Source organism: Acinonyx jubatus, chromosome A3, assembly GCF_027475565.1.
Source record: "Acinonyx jubatus isolate Ajub_Pintada_27869175 chromosome A3, VMU_Ajub_asm_v1.0, whole genome shotgun sequence".
Taxonomy (NCBI): domain Eukaryota; kingdom Metazoa; phylum Chordata; class Mammalia; order Carnivora; family Felidae; genus Acinonyx; species Acinonyx jubatus.
In genome coordinates this window covers 26875624-26897946 of record NC_069388.1, presented here as the reverse complement: position 1 = coordinate 26897946, position 22323 = coordinate 26875624, and the positions used below count along the sequence as shown (strand labels likewise).

At 40.8% G+C, this 22323-nt stretch overlaps 3 protein-coding genes across 3 annotated transcripts in view; 2 read left to right on the top strand and 1 right to left on the bottom strand.

Moving 5' to 3' along the window:
- The window catches only part of DEFB128 (defensin beta 128), a 68835-nt gene that overhangs the window by 19882 nt on the left and 26630 nt on the right, over window positions 1-22323 (top strand). The window contains exon 2 of the mRNA XM_053200124.1: window positions 10080-10254. Within this exon, the coding sequence (XP_053056099.1) occupies window positions 10080-10254 (175 nt within the window). The remainder of the gene's footprint in view (window positions 1-10079; window positions 10255-22323) is intronic.
- On the top strand, window positions 467-1503 carry LOC113602413 (cytochrome c oxidase subunit 7C, mitochondrial-like). Its single transcript, XM_053200125.1, has one exon. The coding sequence runs from the start codon at window positions 1045-1047 to the stop codon at window positions 1249-1251; it is 207 nt and encodes a 68-aa protein (XP_053056100.1). The 5' UTR covers window positions 467-1044; the 3' UTR covers window positions 1252-1503.
- On the bottom strand, window positions 15824-18666 carry DEFB129 (defensin beta 129). The gene is given in 2 exon segments (XM_015084181.3): window positions 15824-16287; window positions 18431-18666. Coding segments are annotated over 2 exon segments (522 nt in total). The 5' UTR covers window positions 18489-18666.

Below are 22323 nucleotides of genomic sequence, written 5' to 3'. Positions count from 1 at the left end.
CTGAAGTTGGATGCTTAACTGACTGAGACATCCAGGCATCCCAAATCCTATGAATTAAAAAAAAAATTTTTCCGATGTTTATTTTTGAGAGAGAGAGTGAGACAGAGTGTGAGCAGTGATGGGGCAGGGAGAGAGAGAGACAGAAACACCGAATTTGAAGCAGGCTTCAGGCTCTGAGCTGTCAGCACAGAGCCCGACGTGGGGCTTGAACTCACAGATGGCGAGATCCTGACCTGAGCTGAAGTTGGATAGTTAACCGACTGAGCCATCCAGGCGCCCCAGCTGTGGATTTTTAAAACATTCCAAACATTTAAAACATTTTAAAACAACGTTAATAAGAATTGCTAAAATAAAAATCCCAACAACACCAATTGCTGGCGAGGATGTGGAAAAAATTGTATCTCTTGAATTGCTGGTGGGAATGCAAAATGGCCCAGTTACTCTGGGAAATAGTTTGTCAGTTTCTTTTAAAGTTACATCAACTTCCCATTGGACCTAGCAGTCCTACATGTGGGTATTTGCCCTAGTGAAATGAAAACCTAGGACCACCCAAAAACCTATAAATGAATGTTTATAGCAACTTTGTGACAGCCCTAAACTGGAAAAACCCAAATGATCTCAATGAGTGAAAGGAGGAAAAAAAAAATCTGCACTAGATCTCTAGAATATAATACTATTCGGCAGGAAAGAGGAATGAGTCATTGATGCACATGGAAAATTGGATAGACCTGAAAGACAAGCTGAGTGAGAGAAGCCAGTCACAGAACATTTCATTCAGCGGGTGTCCTAGGAAACAGCAAAACCACAGTGATGGAAAATAGATCAATGGTTGCTGGGGGTTGTGGTGGGATAAGAGTTTGAATAGAAAGAGGTATTTTTTAGGTGATGAAGCTATTACTGTATGTTCTGTTTGTGGCGGTGGTTACACGAATCTAAACGTGTCAAAATTCAACACCGGGGAATAAGGCGGGGACTTGGTGTGGCGCTACGGTATCTTTCGTCTTGGGTGTCTGTCGTGCCTTTTGCCCAGCTTCCAACTGCACTATGTTGGGACAGAGCATCTGGAGGTTCACAGCCTCTGTGGTCTGTAGGAGCCACTCTGAGGAGGGTCCAGGGGAGAATTTGCCACTTTCAGTGGAAAACAAGTGGTGGTTACTAAATATGATGACTGTGTACTTTGGATCTGGATTCACTGCACCTTTGTTTATAGTAAGACACCGACTGCTCGAGAAATTAGAATGTTTTAAGTAATCCATTAAGCAGATGTGAAAAGGAACGTTTTAAGAGGTGCGATCTCTTTTCAAACGCTTGAATTCAACATACCCGGTATGTTTGTTAATGAACTTGAGGCATGAAAAACAACCAGGTCAAAATTCAAAGAACTGTATGCCAAAAGAACAAAAAGCCAAATTTACTCAATGAAATTGAGGAAATTATACAAAATAATTGTATCATCCTATGCTTATGGGTCCTTAGCTTCCTTGCGACAATTTAATATGTCCAAGAGCTCTTTTCACATCTAAAAATGTGGATCCTCAGGATTCTTTCTAACTTTACATCACTCTACACGTATGGATATACAGTGGTTTAGCTCAAAACAGTACCCTTTTGATGAACTTGTATCTTATTTTTCCCATTTCTCCTTTTACAAACAAAACGGGAATGATTATTTCCCATCACATTTTTTTAAAAGATTTTATTTTAAAGTAACCTTTACCCCCCCAACATGGGACTCGAACTCACAACCCCGAGACCAAGAGTCGCATGCTCTACTGACTGAGCAGCCAGGCGCCCCTCCCAGCACTTTATTTTTTTATTTTATTAAAAAAATTTTTTTTTAAACGTTTATTTATTTTTGAGACAGGGAGAGACAGAACATGAACAGGGGAGGGTCAGAGAGAGTGAGACACAGAATCTGAAGCAGGCTCCAGGCTCTGAGCCATCAGCCCAGAGCCCGGCGCAGGGCTCGAACTCACGGACCGCGAGATCATGACCTGAGCTGAAGTCGGACGCTCAACCGACTGAGCCACCCAGGCGCCCCTCCCAGCACTTTAAATAGTTCTTCTATTTGTGGTCATGCTGCCAGTTCTACGCACGGTTTAATTTGATTTCTTTTGCTTTTAATTTTTAGGGATTGCTTTAAAAATTTTGATATTCTTATATTAGGTTAAATATTTAAATGATTCCAAAGTCAGATCTTCCAAATAGGGTATATTCAGAGAAGTCTAGCTTTTTTTTTTTTTTTTAAATCTGTCTTCTCTGATTCATTTCTTCCTGCTCCTCTAAATAGATGTGCACTTAAATTTTTTCTTTCCTTTTAAAAATAAATGTATCTAATGCTTTTGTTTTCATCTCCCTTCCCTTCCATCACTCTCTCCTCAATATGGAGAATTCCAGGTTACTTACGGTCATTGAAGCCAGGAACAAGGGAGCAGCAAAAGCCAGAGGCAAGAACTTCATGCCTGAAGGATAGGGACATGTTTGGGGACAGTGCAGTGGGGTGGATGGACAGAACTACCTATGTCACTTGCCTGGAGCTCTAATCTTTATACGACTTCAAATGAGATCAAAAGTTGAGCAATGAGCAAGTAATAAAGTAAAATAAAGCAGAAATCTCCGCCATTAGGGCCAAAGTATTTGGTCAGACTGTCTCATTGGCTACTGCATACATTTGCGGAGTTCTCACAGAATATCTGGAAGACTAGCATCCAGTCTTTGAAAATACACTTTCTAGCTACTGTTGGTAAGGGTGAGGCAACACAGGGACAACTGAGTACTGTTCCTGTGAGTTTAAATCAATGCAGTAAAGTTTGGAGAGCAATTTGCAATATATATTCAATGTCTAAAACAAAGTTAAACAGAACGAAACTATGCTACTCTTTGACCCAGAATTAACACGCATAGAATAAATGGATAAGTTCACAAAGATGTCTAAGTACTATATTTCCTTCTTAGCATTGCTCGTAATGAGGATGTGAAAATGTAAATGTCCATCAATAGAGAATTTGCTGATTTATGGTACATAACACATTAGAATTCCATGCAGCTTTAAACAGTGTTAATCGAGGGCCTACAAGATTAAAAGCTGGTGTGATCTCTTTGAAAAATGAGTGAAAATTAAGTGAGAAAGGAAAGTTATGGGATAGTATGAGCTAGTCTTTGTTATATGTATTTATACATATGCATATATATGCATAAAATATAATCTGGAAGGATATGTACCCCCAATTTTAAGGGTCTTTACCTTTGGGAAGGATTATTTGTGGTTTTATTTTTCATAATTTTATGTTTCTCTATATTTATGACTGTTTCTACTATTGTTGTTTGTTTCTCTTGCTTTTTACACTCCACATGTAAGTGAAATCATATGGTATTTGTCTTTCTCTGTCTGACTTATTTCACTTAGTATTATACCCTCTAAGTCCATCCACGTTGTTGCAAATGGCAAGATTCATTCTTTTTTTTATGGCTGAGTAATATTCCATTGTGTTTGTGTGTGTGTGTGTGTGTGTGTGTGTGTGTGTGTGTGTGTGTATCTCTATCTCTATCTATCTCTATCTCTAATCTATCACATCTCCTTTATCCATTCATCTGTTGATGAACACAGGTTGCTTCCATATTTTGGCTATTGTAAATATTGCTATAGTAAACATAGGGGTACATATGACTTTTTGAACTAGTGCTTATGTTTTCTCTGGGTAAATACCCAGAGGTGGAATTGCTGGAATGTATGTATTTCTATTTTTAGTTTTTTTTGAGGAACCTCCATACTGTTTTCCAGAGTGGGTTTTTTGAAAAATTTTGAGATGAATATACTTATACAGCAATATTTGCTTTCTTTCCTGATTAACACAAAAGATTCATTGGATTCAAATCAGGTTCACTGGAATCCAAGATCTTTCCTGTGTTAAGCTTTAGTAGCACTTTCAAGGATACAGGTAATTATGAAGCACAGGGAAAACATGCAAAAGTCTCAGGTGTTCATGTCACTTCCCAGCTCCCATGTGCCTCATTAGAATGAGCTGTGGATTGGGTTTAATGCAGGAGATTTCTGAGTGATGTCTAAGTGATGCATGTGAGCGTATCACACAAAGGGGGATGTTTCCTTAAGAAACATTTCCATTTTAGTCTCTGAAAATTACATAACGTTATACATGCATGACATCTTTTAAGGAGCCATGTCTTTATAAATTATAGATTCCAGGTTTGTTCACTAGAAACAATTCTAGATGTATTCAGAGCAGATTATTCTGTTAGCTAAAGACTGCTGCTAGTGAATGCTATTGGTGAGTTCTCTGGGTCTGCTTGCATGTTTAGAAGGGGATCTGATAGAGTCAACATTATTATTTTTCTTTCTTTCTTTCCAGGAGCATCCCCGATAAAGGGAGAAGATTGATTGTAGGACTGTTGTTAACCCCTTTCTTCCCATCTCTCTCTTCTTTTTAAAGTTTATTTATTTATTTTGAGAGAAAGGGAGACAGAGAGAGAGCACAAGGGAGGGGCAGAGAGAGGGAGAGAGAGAATCCCATTGCTAGTGTGGAGCCTGATGTGGGGCTTGAACTCACAAACTGTGAGATCATGACCAGAGCTGAAACTAAGAGTCAGATGCCTAACCAACCGAGCGACCTGGATACCCTATTGTTGTTTCTTCTTCTTCTTCTTCTTCTTCTTCTTCTTCTTCTTCTTCTTCTTCTTCTTCTTCAAATTTTTAATGTGTTTTTAATTTTTGAGAGAGACAGAGACGGAGTGTGAGTGGGGGAGGGGCAGAGAGAGACACACACACAGAATCCGAAGGAGGCTCCCGGCTCTGAGCTGTCAGCACAGAGCCTGACTTGGGGCTCGAACCTGCGAACCGCGAGATCATGATGTGAGTCGAAGTCGGATGCTCAACCGACTGAGCCACCCAGACGCCCCTTGTGTTTCTTTTTTTTTTTTTTTTTTAAAGTTTATTTATTTTTGAGACAGAGAGAGACAGAGCATGAACGGGGGAGGAGCAGAGAGAGAGGGAGACACAGAATCGGAAGCAGGCTCCAGGCTCTGAGCCATCAGCCCAGAGCCCGACGCGGGGCTCGAACTCACGAACCGTGAGATCGTGACCTGAGCTGAAGTCGGACATTCAACCGACTGAGCCACCCAGGCGCCCCATGTTTCTTAATAACAATTTTAAGTACTTTCATTGTCATGGTTCCTATTCTGTGCTCTAATGCCATTTCTCCTAAATTCCTTTTACAGTGTGTTAGCCAGAAAGAAAGGCAATAATCCAAGTGTGAACTCACCAGGTCTTAAATTTGGCAAATGTAGGAGTTGTCCAAGTTCTTTGGGTTTATTAAATCCTTTAGGATAGGCATATTTGCTCCTCTTCCTCTTTATAATGGGTGACTAGCAGATGTCACGATCAAGTCCTTTATAGCTTTTTCTAAGCTGTTGCTAAAAGTTCAAGGTGAGGTGGTCCATGTAGGTACTTTAGTATATAACAGGCACTGGGCTCATGCTCCAAAACTGTTGTCGCTGGGAGTTGGGGTTGTGTGGCAACTAAGTGCAGGGGCTCTGTTGTTAGACAGGCATGGATTCAAGTCCTGGTTCTACTACTTATCTGTGACCTTCAGCAGTTTTACTAAAACCTCAGTTGCATTATTTACAAAAATGTGTGTAAGATTCTCAAAGTTCTCAGTACTGTACTTGGCACTTTAAAAACGTCCGATAACTCTTAAATACTCTCATTATTAGTATTGCTTTTCTATAGATCTTCTTCCTGGTTGCTATCCTTCCCTTAGTTCCCTGCGGTATTATAATAGAGCACTTATTAATTCACTGGGTTGCCTTTGAATTGAGCTTCCATTTATTGATCTTGTTCACCAGATCCCTTTTTAATTCTCAGATTCTGCAAGAGTTAGAATGCATCAGCGATAAACCCTGGATATGTGGAATCCGGTGTTATAAGGGCTTCTTTGTCATATATGTGTAGAATCTGTAGACATTAGCATTCAGTGGTACTTTCACCATGGTCATGCCTTTGTTTCCGGGATTGTGCTCAAAGCTGAAATTCAAGATGGAGGACAGACGGTAGGAAACACGGTGAGTTCTGTTTTCTTTCTTGGCCCAGACTCACTCAAGAGGGGAAGCAACTGACAGTGTTAATGGTGATTTGTCATGTAATTCTTAAGCCAGCTTGTTTTCACCCAGCGGAGACCGTATAGTATGCTCTCTGCATCTTGTCTTACCTTTTTTTCCTTAGATCCTGAGGAAGCCTGGTAATTTTATCAGAATATCAGCGCAGGTCTGCAGTGTCCTCATCAGACCTGGCGAAGACAAAGTAGTTGGTAGCTTAGTTGCCTGCTACATACGGCCAGGAAGTGTAGGAAACCCTCCCTGAAAATAACGGGCCTCTGAATTTTCGCAGCATATTGAGAACGTTCTCTGGCTTGTGCCTTCCGGATTTTCCCCGGGGCCAGGAGTGGGCAAAATCTTCCCAGCTGGTCTAGGTTTCAGTGCGAGCTGCTCTATCACTTGTTGTCTACTCCTTTCATCCCCACCATTGTTTTCGATCTCAGCTATTGAATTCAACACCCCTCCGTGACACAGACTCATTGGTCTGGGCAAGGCTCATCTCTTACTTTACCCATTCATTTCTTGTTAACTGTATACCCTATTATCTTTCCCCTCCCTCCCCTTGGCTCTAATGAATTTAATGAATATGTTTTACATGTTCTTTTTCTTTCAGTTTTATTGAGGTACAATTGGCAAGTAAAAATTGTACATATCTAAGGTGGACAACACGAGGGTTTGATATACACGTATGTTGTGAAGTTACCACGATCAAGCCAATTAAAACATCCGTCACTTCCTATAGATACTGTTTTTTTGTTTGTGGTAAGAACACTTAAGATCTCCTCTCTGCACATTTCAAGTACACGGTACAGTATTACTAACTAAAATCACCATGCTATACATTAGCTTTCCCAAATTTATTTTTTATTTTTATTAAAAAAACTTTTTTTTAACATTTATTCATCTTTTGATAGAGACAGAGCGTGAGTGGGGGAGGGGCAGAGAGAGAGGGAGACACAGAATCTGAAACAGGCTCCAGGCTCTGAGCTGTCAGCACAGAGCCCGACGCGGGGCTCAAACTCACGGACCGCGAGATCATGACCTGAGCCGAAGTCGGATACCCCACCGACGGAGCCACCTAGGCGCCCCAGCTTTCCCAAATTTATTAATTGTACAAGGGAAAGTTTGACCATCCTCTCCCCATTTCCCCCATGCAGCAACTGGCAACCTCCATTGTACTTAGTGCTTCTCTGAGTTTGACTTTTTTAGATTCCATATATAAGTGAGATCATACAGTTATTAATCTTTTTTTTATTTTTTAAATTTAAATTCAAGTTAGTAACATATATCATAATATTGATTTCAGGAGTAGAATTTAGTGATTTATCACTTGCATATAACACCCAGTGCTCATCACAACAAGTGCCCTCCTTAGTGCCCGTCACCCATTTAGCCCTTCCCCTCACCTCCTCTCCAGCAACCGTCGGTTTGTTCTCTATATTTAAGAGTCTCTTTTGGTTTGCCTCCTCTGTTTTTATTTTATTTTCTTTTTCCTTCCCTTCCCCTATGTTCATCTGTTTTGTTTCTTAAATTTCACATATGAGTGAAATCGTATGGTATTTGTCTTTCTCTGATTGACTTATTTCACTTAGCATAATGTACTCTAGCTCCATCCACATTGTTGCAAATGGCAAGATTTCATTCTTTTTGATGGCTGAGTAATATTCCATTTGTGTGTGTGTGTGTGTGTGTGTGTGTGTGTGTGTGTGTGTTATGTGTATGTGTGCATGTATATGTGTTTGTACCATATCCATTCATGTGTTCTTTATCCATTCATCAGTTGATGGACATTTGGGCTCTTTCCATAATTTGGCTATTGTTGATAGTGCTGCTATAAACATCAGGGTGCATGTGCCCCTTTGAATCCGCCTTTTTGTATCCTTTGGATAAATACCTAGTAGTGCAATTGCTGGGTCGTAAAGTAGTTCTATTTTTAATTTTTTGAGAAATCTCCAGTCTGTTTTCCAGAGTGGCTGCACCAGTTTGTATTTCCCACCACAGTGCAAAAATGTACCCTTTCTCTGCATTCTCACCAACATTTGTTGTTTCCTGAGTTGTTCCTTTCAGCCATTCTGACAGGTGTACGTGTTCTTTTAATTGTGTTGTTTTCTGCATATATTTTAAGTTTACGTAAATGGTATTATATGTCTGTTCCTTTTTTTTTTCCCCCACTCAGGGCTATAATAGTTAATGTCTACGTACATAGCTATGTGTATACTGAATCTGCTGCTCCCATCTTACATGTTATATTCTGAAGTATGTATTCATATAATTTTATTGATCCATGACTCCAGAATTGCCTTAGATTGGTATTGGTATTGCTAATACCAATAATGCTGCAAGTAACTAATTACATAGTACATGACCTCTTAGGACTTGGGCAAGAATATTTTGGGGATATAATGAGGAGTAGAATTCTTGAGTCATAAGATAAGTGTATAACAAACTTAATGAAGTACTAGATTGTTCTCAGAAAGATGAACTGTCCATACTTCTTCAAGTAGTATTTGAGGGTTCCTATGTTTCTACATCTTCTCTAACATGTGCCATTATCCAGTTTTCTAATTTTACCAATGCCATTATTGGTTTGATTTGCTTTTCTCCAATTACCAGTGAATCTGAGCATTTCCTTATATGCTTTGGTGACTATAGAGTCAACATAATCCCTATCAAAACTTGAGCAGGATTTCTCTTTCTTCAGAAACAGACAAGCTGATCTTATCACTTACGTAACAAGACCAAAAAAAAAAAAAATTAACAATTTTGAAAAAAGAACAAAGTGGCAAGGCTTTCATTTGGTGAATTCAAAACATATAAAATGCAGTCATCAAGACACTCTTAGCACCGTAGGAATAGAATGCGACCCCCTTAATCTAATAAAGATCCCTTGGTCAACAAGCTAAAACCACACAGTGTACATGTCCCCCTTCCCTTCCCCTACAAAATCATTCCTAATGTAATTCTTCCCCTAAGATGTGTCTTGCCCTGTCCTTTCTTCTTCGGCCTTTCTCTGATCATTAAAAATCACCCATATGGGCATATATAAAGTTATCTAGAGAGGGAAAAGCTGATGGGTTATCACTCCAGGTTGAGAAATCCCAAAGTTGATGATGACACGGACCACTGATCTGTACAACAAACCTGTCTCTGCCACAGGCAGCCCTTTCGGAACTCAGAGGAGGTCCTTGAAGAACCACTCAACAGATTACTCTCCCTCTTCCCAAATTAAAACAAAATGAAGCTGAACAGAGTCAAAGCTGCTCCCCTTCCCAGAACAGGAGTTTACTGGGGCACCTGGGTGGCTTAGTCAGGTTAAGTGTCCGACTCTGTTTCTGTGCAGGTCATGATCTCACGTTTCTTGGGATAGGGCCCCGTGTTGGGCTCTGTGCTGTCAGTGCAGAACCTGCTTGGGATGCTTTCTCTCTGCCCCTCCTCTGCTGTCTCTGTCTCAAAATAAATAAATAACACATTAGAAAAAAAAAACCAGGAGTTTACTTAGAGGGCTCATCTGAAAAGAAGAAAACTACCATTTACTGCAAAAAGCTGTTATGTGTGAAATCAAGTGGAGCCTGGCTAGACTCGTGGGGACAGTGCAGGGTGCTACAGGTGGCTGCTAATTTTGGAGGACCATTGACACCTTTGGTGCCTTTCATCAGAGAAACAGTTTTGGCTTTAGGCCCATGGAGCTGCCCCAAAAAGAAGCATTTCTGATTATAACAAATTACTCTTGGGCCCTGTTCTTCTTTTCATGGATAGTTAGATCCTAAGGGACTCCATGGTTTGGGTCATCCTCTCTCTGCCATGCTTTGCCTTTTCTTACTCAGATGTTTTTCTTACCTTAACTGAGCTCTCTGGGGTCATGTCCAGATGGGCAACCTAGATTAGGAGAGGAAGTTTTGTGATGGAGCAGCGCTCGGAGAGGCTGGACTTATTTTTTAGATTCTCACTTCAGCATGCATTTTTCTTCACAGCTCAGGAGATTCATGGTTGATGGAGGTACTGATTTCTTTTGGAATCTGGAGGATGGCCAGTGGATGACCATTGCTGGAAGGTCAGACACTCCACTGGAGGACCAATCAACAAACCAGGAATTGAGAGTGGATAGAAGAGAACAGCTCTCCCAATGCAAAAGAAATTCATGCCCAAGTGAGCAAGGGTTCAGAGACCCAGGGATGGAAGGAAATGTTAAGCACTACCCTATGTGGTGTCATACATTATCTTGTAACAGCCATGTGAACTTGGGTCTTCACTAACCAAAGACATGGGACTAATGCAAAGACTTGCTTGTTTTACATCATAATATATTAATTTTTTTGAAGATTTTATTTCTCAGTAAATCTCTACACCTAATGTGGGGCTTGAAGTCACCACCCCAAGATCAAGGGTCACATGCTTACCAACTGAGCCAGCCAGGAACTCCCTATTTATTTTTATGTCTATTCTATTCCATTAGACTGTAATTCCCATCAGAACAAGACCCTATTTATCTTGTTCACTTTGGAGCCCCAAGGATTTAGTACTCAACCTGATACATAGTAGGTCCTCGTTAGGTAGTTCTCAGATGAGTGAAGGAAGGACTGGAAATGAAGATGAACACAGGGCTGCCTCGATTTATGACATGGAAGGAAAATAACCCATTTCTATTGAGTATAACTGAGCTACAGAGTGTTCCAGGGGTGGTATATAAGTGATATCCTTTAGTACTTAAAAATTTTTTTTAAGTTTATTTATTTTTGAGAGAGAGACAGAGTATAGGCAAGGGAGAGGTAGAGAGAGAAAGAGACACAGGATCTGAAGTAGGCTTCAGGCTCTAAGCTGTTGGCACAGAGCCCGATGTGGGGCTTGAACTCACGAACCGTGAGATCATGTCCCAAGCCAAAGTCGGACGCTTAACTGACTGAGCTACCCAGGTGCCCCTGGGTTCAACCTTTTTGACAGTAATATTTCACAGTATTGCTGTGTGTTTCGTATCGCACCCCATCAGGTGGCACACATTTTCAGAATGTGCCAGTATTAGTCATGGTGAGTCTGGACACTGGATTAAGGGGGTGCTGCCAGACCTCTGCCTTCTAACGTCACAGCTCCCCCTCTGTCACTGGCTAATAATCTGTGGCTCTCTGTAAAACTCTGACACCAAGCGAGTACCTAGTTCTCCATCAACATTTCACCTAATTTTTTAAGTATCCAGTTACGACTCTTCTAAAATTTTTTTTTCAACCTTTTTTATTTATTTTTGGGACAGAGAGAGACAGAGCATGAACGGGGGAGGGGCAGAGAGAGAGGGAGACACAGAATCGGAAACAGGCTCCAGGCTCCGAGCCATCAGCCCAGAGCCTGACGCGGGGCTCGAACTCCCGGACCGCGAGATCGTGACCTGGCTGAAGTCGGACGCTTAACCGACTGCGCCACCCAGGCGCCCCATAGTTACGACTCTTAATCTGAATCAATTGTTTCATTTGGGACTGCATATTGGTGCATATTGGTGACTTTCTCATTCTGTCATGTGAGGAATACATCTTTTTGAGGTCCACTACCATATGTGTGATGAAAGGGTGCAGGCATGCTATGTCTCGGGTGATAACGTCTCAGGCCTGGCTGAATTGAAGTAGCCATCCTTGTGCCTAGGTCACTTTCTCTAGGCACCCCACCAGCCGTCTGTCCACTCAGTTCTTTACTCTCTACTTGCCAATCGTGGGATCACTGAGCAGGTGTCTTACTGTGTTTGGGGCACTATCATAGAGTAACGTAGAACAGGAAGTTTATAAACAACAGACATTTATTTCTCATTTCTGGAGGCTGGGAAAGCCAAAATCAAGGCTCTGGCAAATTCACGGTCTCATGAGGGCCTGCTTTCTGGTTCATGGACAGCTGTCTTCTCACTGCATCTTCACATGTTAGAAGGGGTGACCGAGCTCTCTGGGGTCTCTTTTGTAAGGTTACTAATCCCATTCCCAAAGGCCCACCTCCAAATACAATCACATTGGGGGGTATGATTTCAACATACAAATTTTTTTTTTAAGATTTCATTTTTAAGCAATCTCTACACCCAACGTGGGGCTCAAACCCACAACCCTGAGATCAAGAGTTGCATGCTCCACTGACTGAGCCAGCCAGGCACCCCTCAACATGTGAATTTTTAAAAAAATGTTTATTTATTGTTGGGAGAGAGAGAGAGAGAGGCAGGGGGAAGGGAATAGAGAGAGGAAAACAGAGGATCTGAAGCAGGCTCCGCACTGACAGCAGAGAGCCTGATGTGGGGCTTGAACCCACAAACCGCAAGATTGTGACTTGAGCCAAAGTTGGCCACTTAACCAACTGAGTCACCCAGGCTCTCCTGACATGTGAATTTTGAGGGGACATAGACATCCAGACTCTTAGTCTTCTAGATTTGACCCTAGGTTGTTGGTTAGCCCAATTTGAACTCTATGTGCCATCACCAAGGCATTTCAGCCAATCACTGGCGGAAATGTCTGTCTCATGGAGTTTCTTAGTGATTGAATTGAAGGTTCCAACTTTATATTCCAAATCCTTGGGTTCATCATATGAAACAGGCATAGCCTTGTGGAATGTATTAGTTTGTGTGTTAAGCAGTGAACACCACAGATTAACCTCTCTGACTAAATATGGAGACAGGGATAATTTGTAATAGAAAACCAACTCAAACCAATTTAGGCACAAAAAGACATTTATCCACCCAAATTTCTGAGGTGTCTAGAAATGTGGCTGCTTCAAGCAAGCCTGATCCAGTGATTCCAATGTCATCAAGCTTCTCTATCCATATGCTTCTCTCTGGGTGTTCATCTTGTTCTATGGACAGAATTCTCTGTGTGATAGAGAATGTGGCCGAAAGCAGCCCCAGATTCATTCCTTTGCAGGATGAGGTCCTGCGACAAGATCCTTGTTCCGAATGGAAATATTCCGGGAGAGAATTCTGACTGGTCCAGCTGGAGCCACGTGCTACACCATTCACTTTGGCCAGGCCAATTTCAATAAAAAAAATAAGTGAGGCGTGAGTTTGTGTACCCAGCTGGTGGTCAGGGGGAGGAGGTTGTTTGATTGAAGGAGTCAGAAGATGATTTGGTCTGGGAGACAGAGGGAGAGCTAGACTCAGAAAACAGTGACTATTCAGTTCCTAATGGAACCAGCAGCCGATTTTCTTTACATATTCCTTTGCTGATTAGTCTACATTTAACAAGGATTGGTTAATAGTTAACTGGTTGTAGGCTTGCAGACTCCTAGATCGCCTGGATGAGAGAGCAGGGCAATGAGCAAGAGGAGATAATCTGCCCCGATAGGGGTGGGGGATGGGAGCTGAGATAGGGGATGTGGGTAGGGGTGAGGGGGATGGGGGCTGAGATAGCGGATGTGGGGGGGGTGATGGGGATGAGGAGGGGTGCTCTGGTAGCAAAGATTTCCTCTGACACTCATCGTCTATACACTCTGTCTCTGTCTCTCTCTCAAAAATAAATAAACATAAAAAAAATAAAAAAGTAATTAATGTAGCTTAATCATACCCAATTTACATTCTAGGTTAACTAATTAATATGAAAGGGTGATTATTTTTCTTTAAAACTCACAGATGTAATCTACATATACACGATTTTGAGAATAATTTATTTTTTATTTATTAAAACTTTTTTAAAGTTTATTTTGAGAGAGAGAGAGAGAGCAGGGGAAGGGCAGAGAGAGGGAAGAGAGAATCCCAAGCAGGCTTTGCGCTGTCAGCGTGGAGCCCGATGTGGGGCTTGAACCCACAGACCGTGAGATCATGACCTGAGCTGAAACCAAGAGTCGGACACAACGAGGTACCCCGATTTTGAGAACAATTTAATACGTGAACTTCAACAATACAACTCTATTCTAATGTCATTATTTGAAATATAAAGAAACAGATCCTTATAAGACCAAAATAACCCATAAGCCATGAGGTTGGGTTTTATATTTTTCCTTATCTTTAAAAAAATTTTTTTTAATGTTTTTTATTTGTTTTTGAGACAGAGAGACAGAGTACCAGCGGGAGAGGGGCAGATAGAGAGAGAGAGGGATACACAGAATCGGAAGCAGGATCCAGGCTCGGAGCTTTCAGCTTTCAATGTTTATTTATTTTCGAGAAAGAGAGAGCACAAGCTGGGGAGGGGCAGAGAGAAGGGGACAGAGGATCTGAAGCAGGCTCTGTGCTGACAGCCCCGATGCAGAGCTTGAACTCATAAACTGAGATCATGACCTGAACTAAAGCCAGATGCTTAACTGACTGAGCCGCGCAGGCACCCCAGGAAAAGTGGCCTTTAAATTGAAGGAGGTGCTAGGTAGCAGAGAGGAACATGCTGCAGACCTGGAGCAGGGGTCTGTGCCATTGTAATTGGGGCAATAAGAGGAAGGGAGTGTGACTGGGATCGAAGGAAGTAGATTCTGGGATGTAATGTGACGTTTACATCTGTATTTTGTGAATGGTTGAATAGATGCTTGTATAGGGATAAGTGATCTGTTCAAAGCCAAACAGCTAAAAAGTGCTGGAACTAGAATGCTAGCTCAAGAGCATCAGATCTGAATTTCTTACATGCTCTACCACAGCCCTCAGAAACATCACTGTCTTCTGAGTAGGACCATCCCCTTTCGCTTAACAGTTCTGTAGCTACTAGTCTGTGCCCTCGAAACTCTCTAACCTGATGCTGTCCAGTATGGTTGCCATGGGACTCTTGAGCACTTGGAATGTGGCCAGTATGGATTGAAATGTGCTGTAATGGTAATGTACATATGAGATGTCAAGGACTTAGTAAAAAAAAGAATACAAAATGTCTCAGATCATTTTTATATTGATTTTTATGTTGAAATGATAATGTTTTAGATTTACTGTGGTCGATAAAATGTATTATTAATATTATTTCATCTATTTCTTTTAACTTTTTCAAATGGAGCTATTAGAAAATTCTCGATTACCTACATGGTTTGCATCTGTGGTCTGCCATCTGTTGGAGGCACCACTCTGCTTATCGCCTGTTGTCCGTCCCATTGGGAATCTTGTTGAAATGTCTTGGCCCAGAGGTAGAAATCCTACACCTTCTCCCTTAGCCGTCCTCCCTTCCCCTGTTCCCCCAGATTTTTATCTTAAATGGCACCATGAGCTCTGTGCTGACAGCTCAGAGCCTGGAGACTGCTTCAGATTCTGTGTGTCCCTCTCTCTGACCTTCCCCCGTTCATGCTCTTTCTCTGTCTCAGAAATAAAAAAATAAAAAAAAACATTAAAAAAAATTTTAATGGCTCCATGAATTAGTTATGTTCTTCTGCGGGGAAGGTAGACTTAGTCTGCCCACACTCTGTCTTGCATATGGGCCTTTTCTAAAAAACCTATGAAAAAAGAAAATAATGATGATATTTTTTTTTTTTTGTCCTGTTACCTCAAGAAAGGCGCATTAGATGAGAACCATAAATCCTTGTTACAGAGGCCTAATCTGGGCTATCCGTGAGCCAAGTTCAGTGCTCACTTTCTCCCGGGCGTGCAAACTAAAATTCCATTCCTCTCTAGCTCTGTTTCCTCTGTGAGGTTTCCGTGAGAATGATAACATTATGTAAACTGTAGGTGATTGAACGGTATTTATTGAATGACTAATGACTGAGGAAACAGTCCTGTGTTTCATTTTACAGCCAGCAAAGATGGAGAGGAACCTGGTGTTTTAAGGGAAAGACTCCTCTGCTCATCTGCTTCCTCCGGCTCCAGTCATGGTGTTGAGAGTGTCTATGGCGGTGGTGCTGGTGGTGAGGAGTCAGTGGCCAAATCTCTGCTTTCTGTGGTGTCGTTCTTGGCAGAAATTGTAGTGTATGTGATCTTGCATGAGGTCGTAGGGTTGGTGATGGCTGAGTTTACAGTGGTGGCATTTGGGATGAGGAGGGGGTGGACGTTGGCAAAAGGGCTGATGCTTTTGGTTCTGGGGAGAAGAGATAAAATTTGGTATTTTGTTTGGATCGAAGCATCAGAATTCTTGGTAACTTGTAGGTGTTCTTGGGAGTTCCCTTCAAGTGTGTGGGACATTTCATTTTGCATGTAGTTTTTTATCATTTGAACCACTTTCTGTCCAATGCAACATTTCCTCTTCTTGCATTTCTGTATCTCCGTTTCACCCACGGCACAGTAGTCTTTGCATCTCCCAAAACCCATTAAACATCTTCTCAAGCCAAAGTACTCTGCACAAAGAAAAGAAGAAACCATTGAGCTAAGGTTAATAGCTAGATATGATATTAAGACTGATGGAGGGAGAGGAATAGAGTAAGAGGTTGTTTATTAATGCTAAGTTTTTTAAAAAAATGTTTTATTTTATTATTTTTGGGAGAGAGAGACAGACTGTGAGCAAGGGAGGGACAGAGGGAGAGGGAGACACAGAATCCAAAGCAGGCTTCAGACTCCGAGCTATCAGCACAGAACCCCAACGCAGGGCTTGGACTCATGCACCATAAGATCATGACCTGAGCCGAGGTCGGCCACTTAACCGACTGAGCCACCCCGGTGCCCCTATTAATGCTAAGTTTTAAATGCAGTCTTAGGGATGTTGATGAAAGTACCTGGCAAGCTAAGAAAGTCTCTGTACACCCCTGAAATCCAAAAATCTAGGGCACATAGAGGAAGGGAAAAAAGGGAAACACAACTTTTTGCTTTAGCATACTATTTTATTTATTTATTTATTTATTTATTTATTTATTTATTTATTTATAATTTATTTTTTAAAGTTTATGTATTTCAGAGAGAGAGCATGAGCAGGGGAGGGACAGAGAGGGAGGGAGAGAGAATCCCAAGCAGGCTCCTTGCTGTCAGCACAGAGTCCCCTATGGGGCTTGAACCCACCAACCATGAGATCATGACCTGAGCTGAAACCAAGAGTCAGACGTTTAACCGACTGAACCACCCAGGCACTGCCAGGATATGATGTTAGACCCCCCCACTTAGTATCTTAGACACTTACAGGGCGTCACTGTCTCTCCTCCTGATCCTAGGAAATACCTACAAGAGCAAAATCTGTCATAAAGCTAATCCAAGAAAGAATTTCAAAAGACAGCAATAGGACTTTCAGGAGAGCTGACCTCTTGCCAAACCCAGTGGTCCATGACTTCACTCTCCTTGACTCTTGCTTGACCTGTGGTTCCTCGGGCGTAGTGTTCATCATTTTCAGCCTCTCTGGACATTCTGTCCCTCAGATAATGTCCCTTATTCATAATCATAGCCATAGTCTCATCTCTACCAAGGTAACTCCCACATGGTTATCTATAGCCCTACCTTCTCTGCTTTGTTTAGAATCTCATCTTCACCTGATTTTTTTTTTTCTTCCCAATGTCTTCAACTTTTTTTCTGACTCAGGAAAGTTCTCCCTTGCTCTATAATCTTACCAATTCAACTGATTTTCCATAAATAGTAAGAGGCTTATGTAGTACCTAATGTTCACATACATTTCAACACCCTTTCTCTCCAGAGACAAAACAGTAAACTTCGTATATTTCAAGCAGCTGCATGGGTTAACCTGCTATACTCATGTGGAATCTGAGGCTCAAAGTGGCTAAATGACTTTACCCAAGACAACACGGCCATACCTGCTTATGTTACTTCTCTTAAGGTCCCAAGGTAAAAACATTAGAAATATCTTGACTCTTTCACTTTCCCTTCCCTGACCCATTGCCAGTTGTTCTAAATATCTGGGTGATTCTTGTATTCTGAAACAAGTCTTAACGCTTCTCTTTTCTTTCGAAAAAACAACACTCAGTCCTCTGGTTTAGCATTTTGCCACAATGCTTTCCTAGATGCCCTGATGAGTGATTTGGCAGTTTCTGAGAAGACAAAGCCTGAGAAAAGGGATGAAACTTTACAAATCTGAAAAAGTTGAGATGGAGAACAGAGACCTTTTTACTGGATCCTTAGAGGAGATGTTTTGAGCACAAGGGAAGGGACTTCGTATTACACCAGAGTATAAACTGATATGAACATTTGCTTCAAAAGATGGTTTAAATTAGAAATAGAGCAAAAATGAGGTGACTTGGCTGAGTCCCAGATGATAGCCATGTAGAGGGCAGGAAGGCAGCCTTTATATGTTGGATAGTTTCTGAGCACACACAGAAAACAGCCTGCTTTCCTGTAGCTCTGCGTATATCCCTATCAGCAGAGTCTAGGATTGGGGCCTATGGGGATGTATGGGGGGCCGTGCATGACTGAGGCAATAGGCAAACTCTTCAGCCATCTGTTTGGGCATCTCATCTGTCAGCATCACTTGGGTTCCCATTGTCATGGACAGCCAAATCCCTGCTTCCTCACACCGACCCTTTTAATCCCATGATTCCACATTACCTGTGTTCACCTGGTACTGTAGCATGAGGCTGGCAAAGATAGGAAAAAGGAGCTTCATGGCTGGGTGCCAGAGAGGAAGCCTTCGATCTGGGTTGGAGTTCTTGGGCTCCAGCCTTTATTGGCCTCTTCATGGCCTGAGGCTGTGAGCAGTGAAGTGCAGCCACGGCTCACAGCAGTTGTATTTTCACTGATTCTGTCTGAGAACAGCTTTCCTGAACGCTTCTGTGCAACATACTTCTGCTCTTGATCCTGCGGGAAACATAAGACATATAAGATATGAGTACTGGCATCTCCACCGGTTAGCATGAGCACTGGATTACCATGATAATTCAGTGTATGTATGTTGAATGAGTTTGTTGGAGGCAGCTCTTGGCATAACTTAAAAAGAAATTGTTTATTTATTTATCTATTTTGGGAGAGAATGAGAACGAGCTAGCAGGGGAGGGGCAGAGACAGAGAGGGAGAGAATCCCAAGCAGGCTTTGTGCTGTCAGCACAGATCCTGATGTGGGGCTCAATCTCACCAACCATGAGGCCATGACCTGAGCTGAGATCAAAGTCAGTTGCTTAACCAGCTGAGCCACCCAGGCGCCCCTTGGCATAACTTGAACTTTTTTATTGAGATATAATTGACATATAACATATTTATTTCAAGTGTTCAACGTAATGATTTGATATTTGTATATCTTGTGAAATGATTATGACAGTAAGTCTAGTTAACATCCATCACTGCACTTTTAAGATTTACTGTCTTGCAACTTTCAAATATACAATATAATATTATTAACTGTAGTCACCATGTGGTACATTATATCCCTGGGACTTACTCATTTTCTAACTGGACATTTGTATCATTTGATGATCTTTACCCATTTTGCCCCCCTTCACTCCCCCCACCCTAGGCAACCACCAATCTGTTCTTTGTATCTATGGGTTCATTTATTTTTAGATGCTGCGTATAAGTGAGATCATATGGTATTTGTCTTTCTCTGTCTTGACCTAATTCACTTAGCATAATGTCCTCAAGGTCCATCCGTGTTGTTGCAAATGGCAGTATTTTCTTTCTTATGGCCCATTTTATATATACTACATTTTCTTTATCCATTCATTCATCAGTGGGCACGAAAGGTTGCTTTGATGTTTTGCTATTGTAAATAATGGTATAATGAACATAGGGGCAGTGTAGATGTACGTCTTTGAGTTAATGTTGTTGTTTCTTTCAGAAAAATACCCAGAAATGGAATTGCTGGATCATAATGATAGATCTGTTTGTAATGTTTTGAGGACTCTCCATACTGTTTTCCATAGTGGTTGCATCTATTAACCACTAGTGCATTCCTACCAAAAGTGCATTAGGGGTCTTGTTTTCCCCACATTTTTGCCAACACTTGTTATTTCTTGTCTTTTTGATAATAGCCATTCTAACAAGCATGAAGTGATATTTCATTGTGATTTTGATTTGCATCTCCCTGGTGATTAGTGATACTGAGCACCTTTTAATGAACCGCTTGGCCCTCTGTATGTCTTCTTTGGAAAAATGGATTGATTCTCTATCCATACATAATTAGATATGTTGTTGTTGAGTTGTATGAGTTCTTTATATATTTTGGATATTAACCCCTTATCAGATACATGGTTTGCAAATATTTTCTCCCATTTGGTAGGCTGCCTTTTTCTTCTGTTGATGGTTTCCTCTGCTGTGCAGAAGCTTTTTGGTTTAGCGTAGTCCCATTTGTTTTTGCTTTTGTTTCCTTTGATTTGGTGTCAAATCCAAAAAATCACTGCCCAGACTGATGTCAGGGAGCTTACTGCCTATGTTTTCTTTTGGAGTTTATGTTGTCAGATCTTATGTTCAAGTCTTTAACTTTGAGTGAATTTTTGTGTGCAGTGTGAGGTACTGGTATAGTTTCATTCTTTTGCGAATTCTTTTGTGACTGTTCAATTTTCCCAACACCATTTATTGAAGAGACTGTCCTTCCCCTATTGTATATTCTTGGCTTCTTTGTCATTAATGAATTGACTATATATCTGTGAGTGTTATTTCTGGGCTCTGTCTTCTATTGTTCTGTGGGTCTGGATTTAGGCTCAGACCATACTGTTTTGATTACTATAGCTTTGTAATGTAATTTGAGAGAAGGAAGCACCAGGCCTATAGCTTTGTTCTTTCTCAAAGTTCCTTTGGCTATTTGGGATCTTTTGTGGTTCTATTGAACTTTTAGGGCTGGTTGTTCTATTTCTATGAAAAATTCCATTGGAATTTTGATAGGGACTGCACTGAATCTATAGACTGCTTTGGGTAATATGTCCGTTTTAACAATACTAATTCTTCTGATGCGTGAGCATGAAATATCTTTCCGTTATTTGTGTCACCTTCAATTTCTAGCATCAATATCTTATACTTTCAGTATGGGTCATGAAAGTATAGGTCACCTCCTTGGTTAAATTTATTCCTAGCTATTTTATTCTTTTAGGTGAAGTTGTAAATGGGATTGTTTTCTTCATTTCTCTATAGTTCATTATTCATGTTTAGAAACACAACCGAGTTTTGTGTATTGACTTTGTGCCCTGCAACTTCACTGAATCACTTACTAGTTGTACCAGTTTTTTGGTAGAGTCTTTAGGGTCTTTTGTGTAACAATATATCCTGTGCCAATAGTGACAGTTTTTCTCCTTTTCTCACATGGATGCCTTTAATTTCTTTTTCTTGCCTAATTGCTCTGGCTAGGATTTCTCATACTTTGTTGAAATAAAGGTGGTGGGAGTGGGCATCTTTGTCCTTTTCCTGATCTTAGAGGAAAAGAGTTCAGCTCTTCTCCATTGAGCATGATGCTAACTGTGGACTTGTCATATGTGGTCTTTATTGTGTTGAGGTATGTTCCCTCTATAGCCATTTTGTTGAGAGTTTATATTATAAATGGATGTTGAATTTTGTCAAATGCTTTTTCTGCATCTATTGAGATGACCGTATGGTTTTTATCTTTTATTGAGTCACATGACGTCTGATTTGCAGACGTTCAACCATCCTGCATCCCTGGAATAAATCCCTCTTGATCATGGTGTATGAAAGTTTTAATGTGTTGCTGAAATTTGGCTTGCTAATAATTTATTGAGGGGTTTTGCATCTATGTTCATTAAGGATATTGGCCTGTAATTTTCTTTTCTTATGATATGCTTGTCTGATTTTGGTATCAAGGTAAAGCTGGCCTCATAATATAGTCATAAGTTATTTTGCTACTTTTGTTTTTTAACCTTCATACTAGCTTTACAAGTAATTAACCTATCACTTTTACAACATTAAATTATTCTGAATTTTACTGTATACTTTTACCAGTGAAATTTATACCTTCATGTTTTCCTGTTACTAATTAGTTCCCTTTCATTTCATCTTAAAGAAGTCCCTTTAACATTTCTTGTAAGGCTGGTCTACTTGTGTTGAATTCCTTTAGCTTTTGCTTATCTAGAAAACTCTTTATGTTTCCATCAAGTCTGAAGAACAGTTTTGCCAGGTAGAGTAGTCTTGATTGGCAGTTTTTCTTTCAGTGCTTTACATATATTGTGCCACTTTGTTCTGGCTTGTAAAGTTTCTGTTGAAAAAATCTGCTCATTTTGTCATATGGTGAGTCCTTGTATGTAACAAGTTGTTTTTCTTTTGCTTCTTTTAAGATTCTCATCTTGTCTTTAAAATTTGAAACTTTAATTATAATGTGCCTGGGTGGGTCTTTTTGGGTTCATGTTTTTTGGAACTCCCTGGGCTTCCTGGATCTGGTTGTCTGTTTCCTTCCCAAGGTTAGGGGAATATTCAGTCATGATTTCTTCAAATAAGTTTTCTGCCCCCTTTTCTGTCTCTTCTCCTTCTGAGACCCCTATAATGTGAATGTTGGTTCACTTGATATT

Bases quoted from the DNA above. Each gene is read 5' to 3' on its own strand.
- LOC113602413 (XM_053200125.1), top strand. From the start codon at position 1,045: ATGTTGGGACAGAGCATCTGGAGGTTCACAGCCTCTGTGGTCTGTAGG.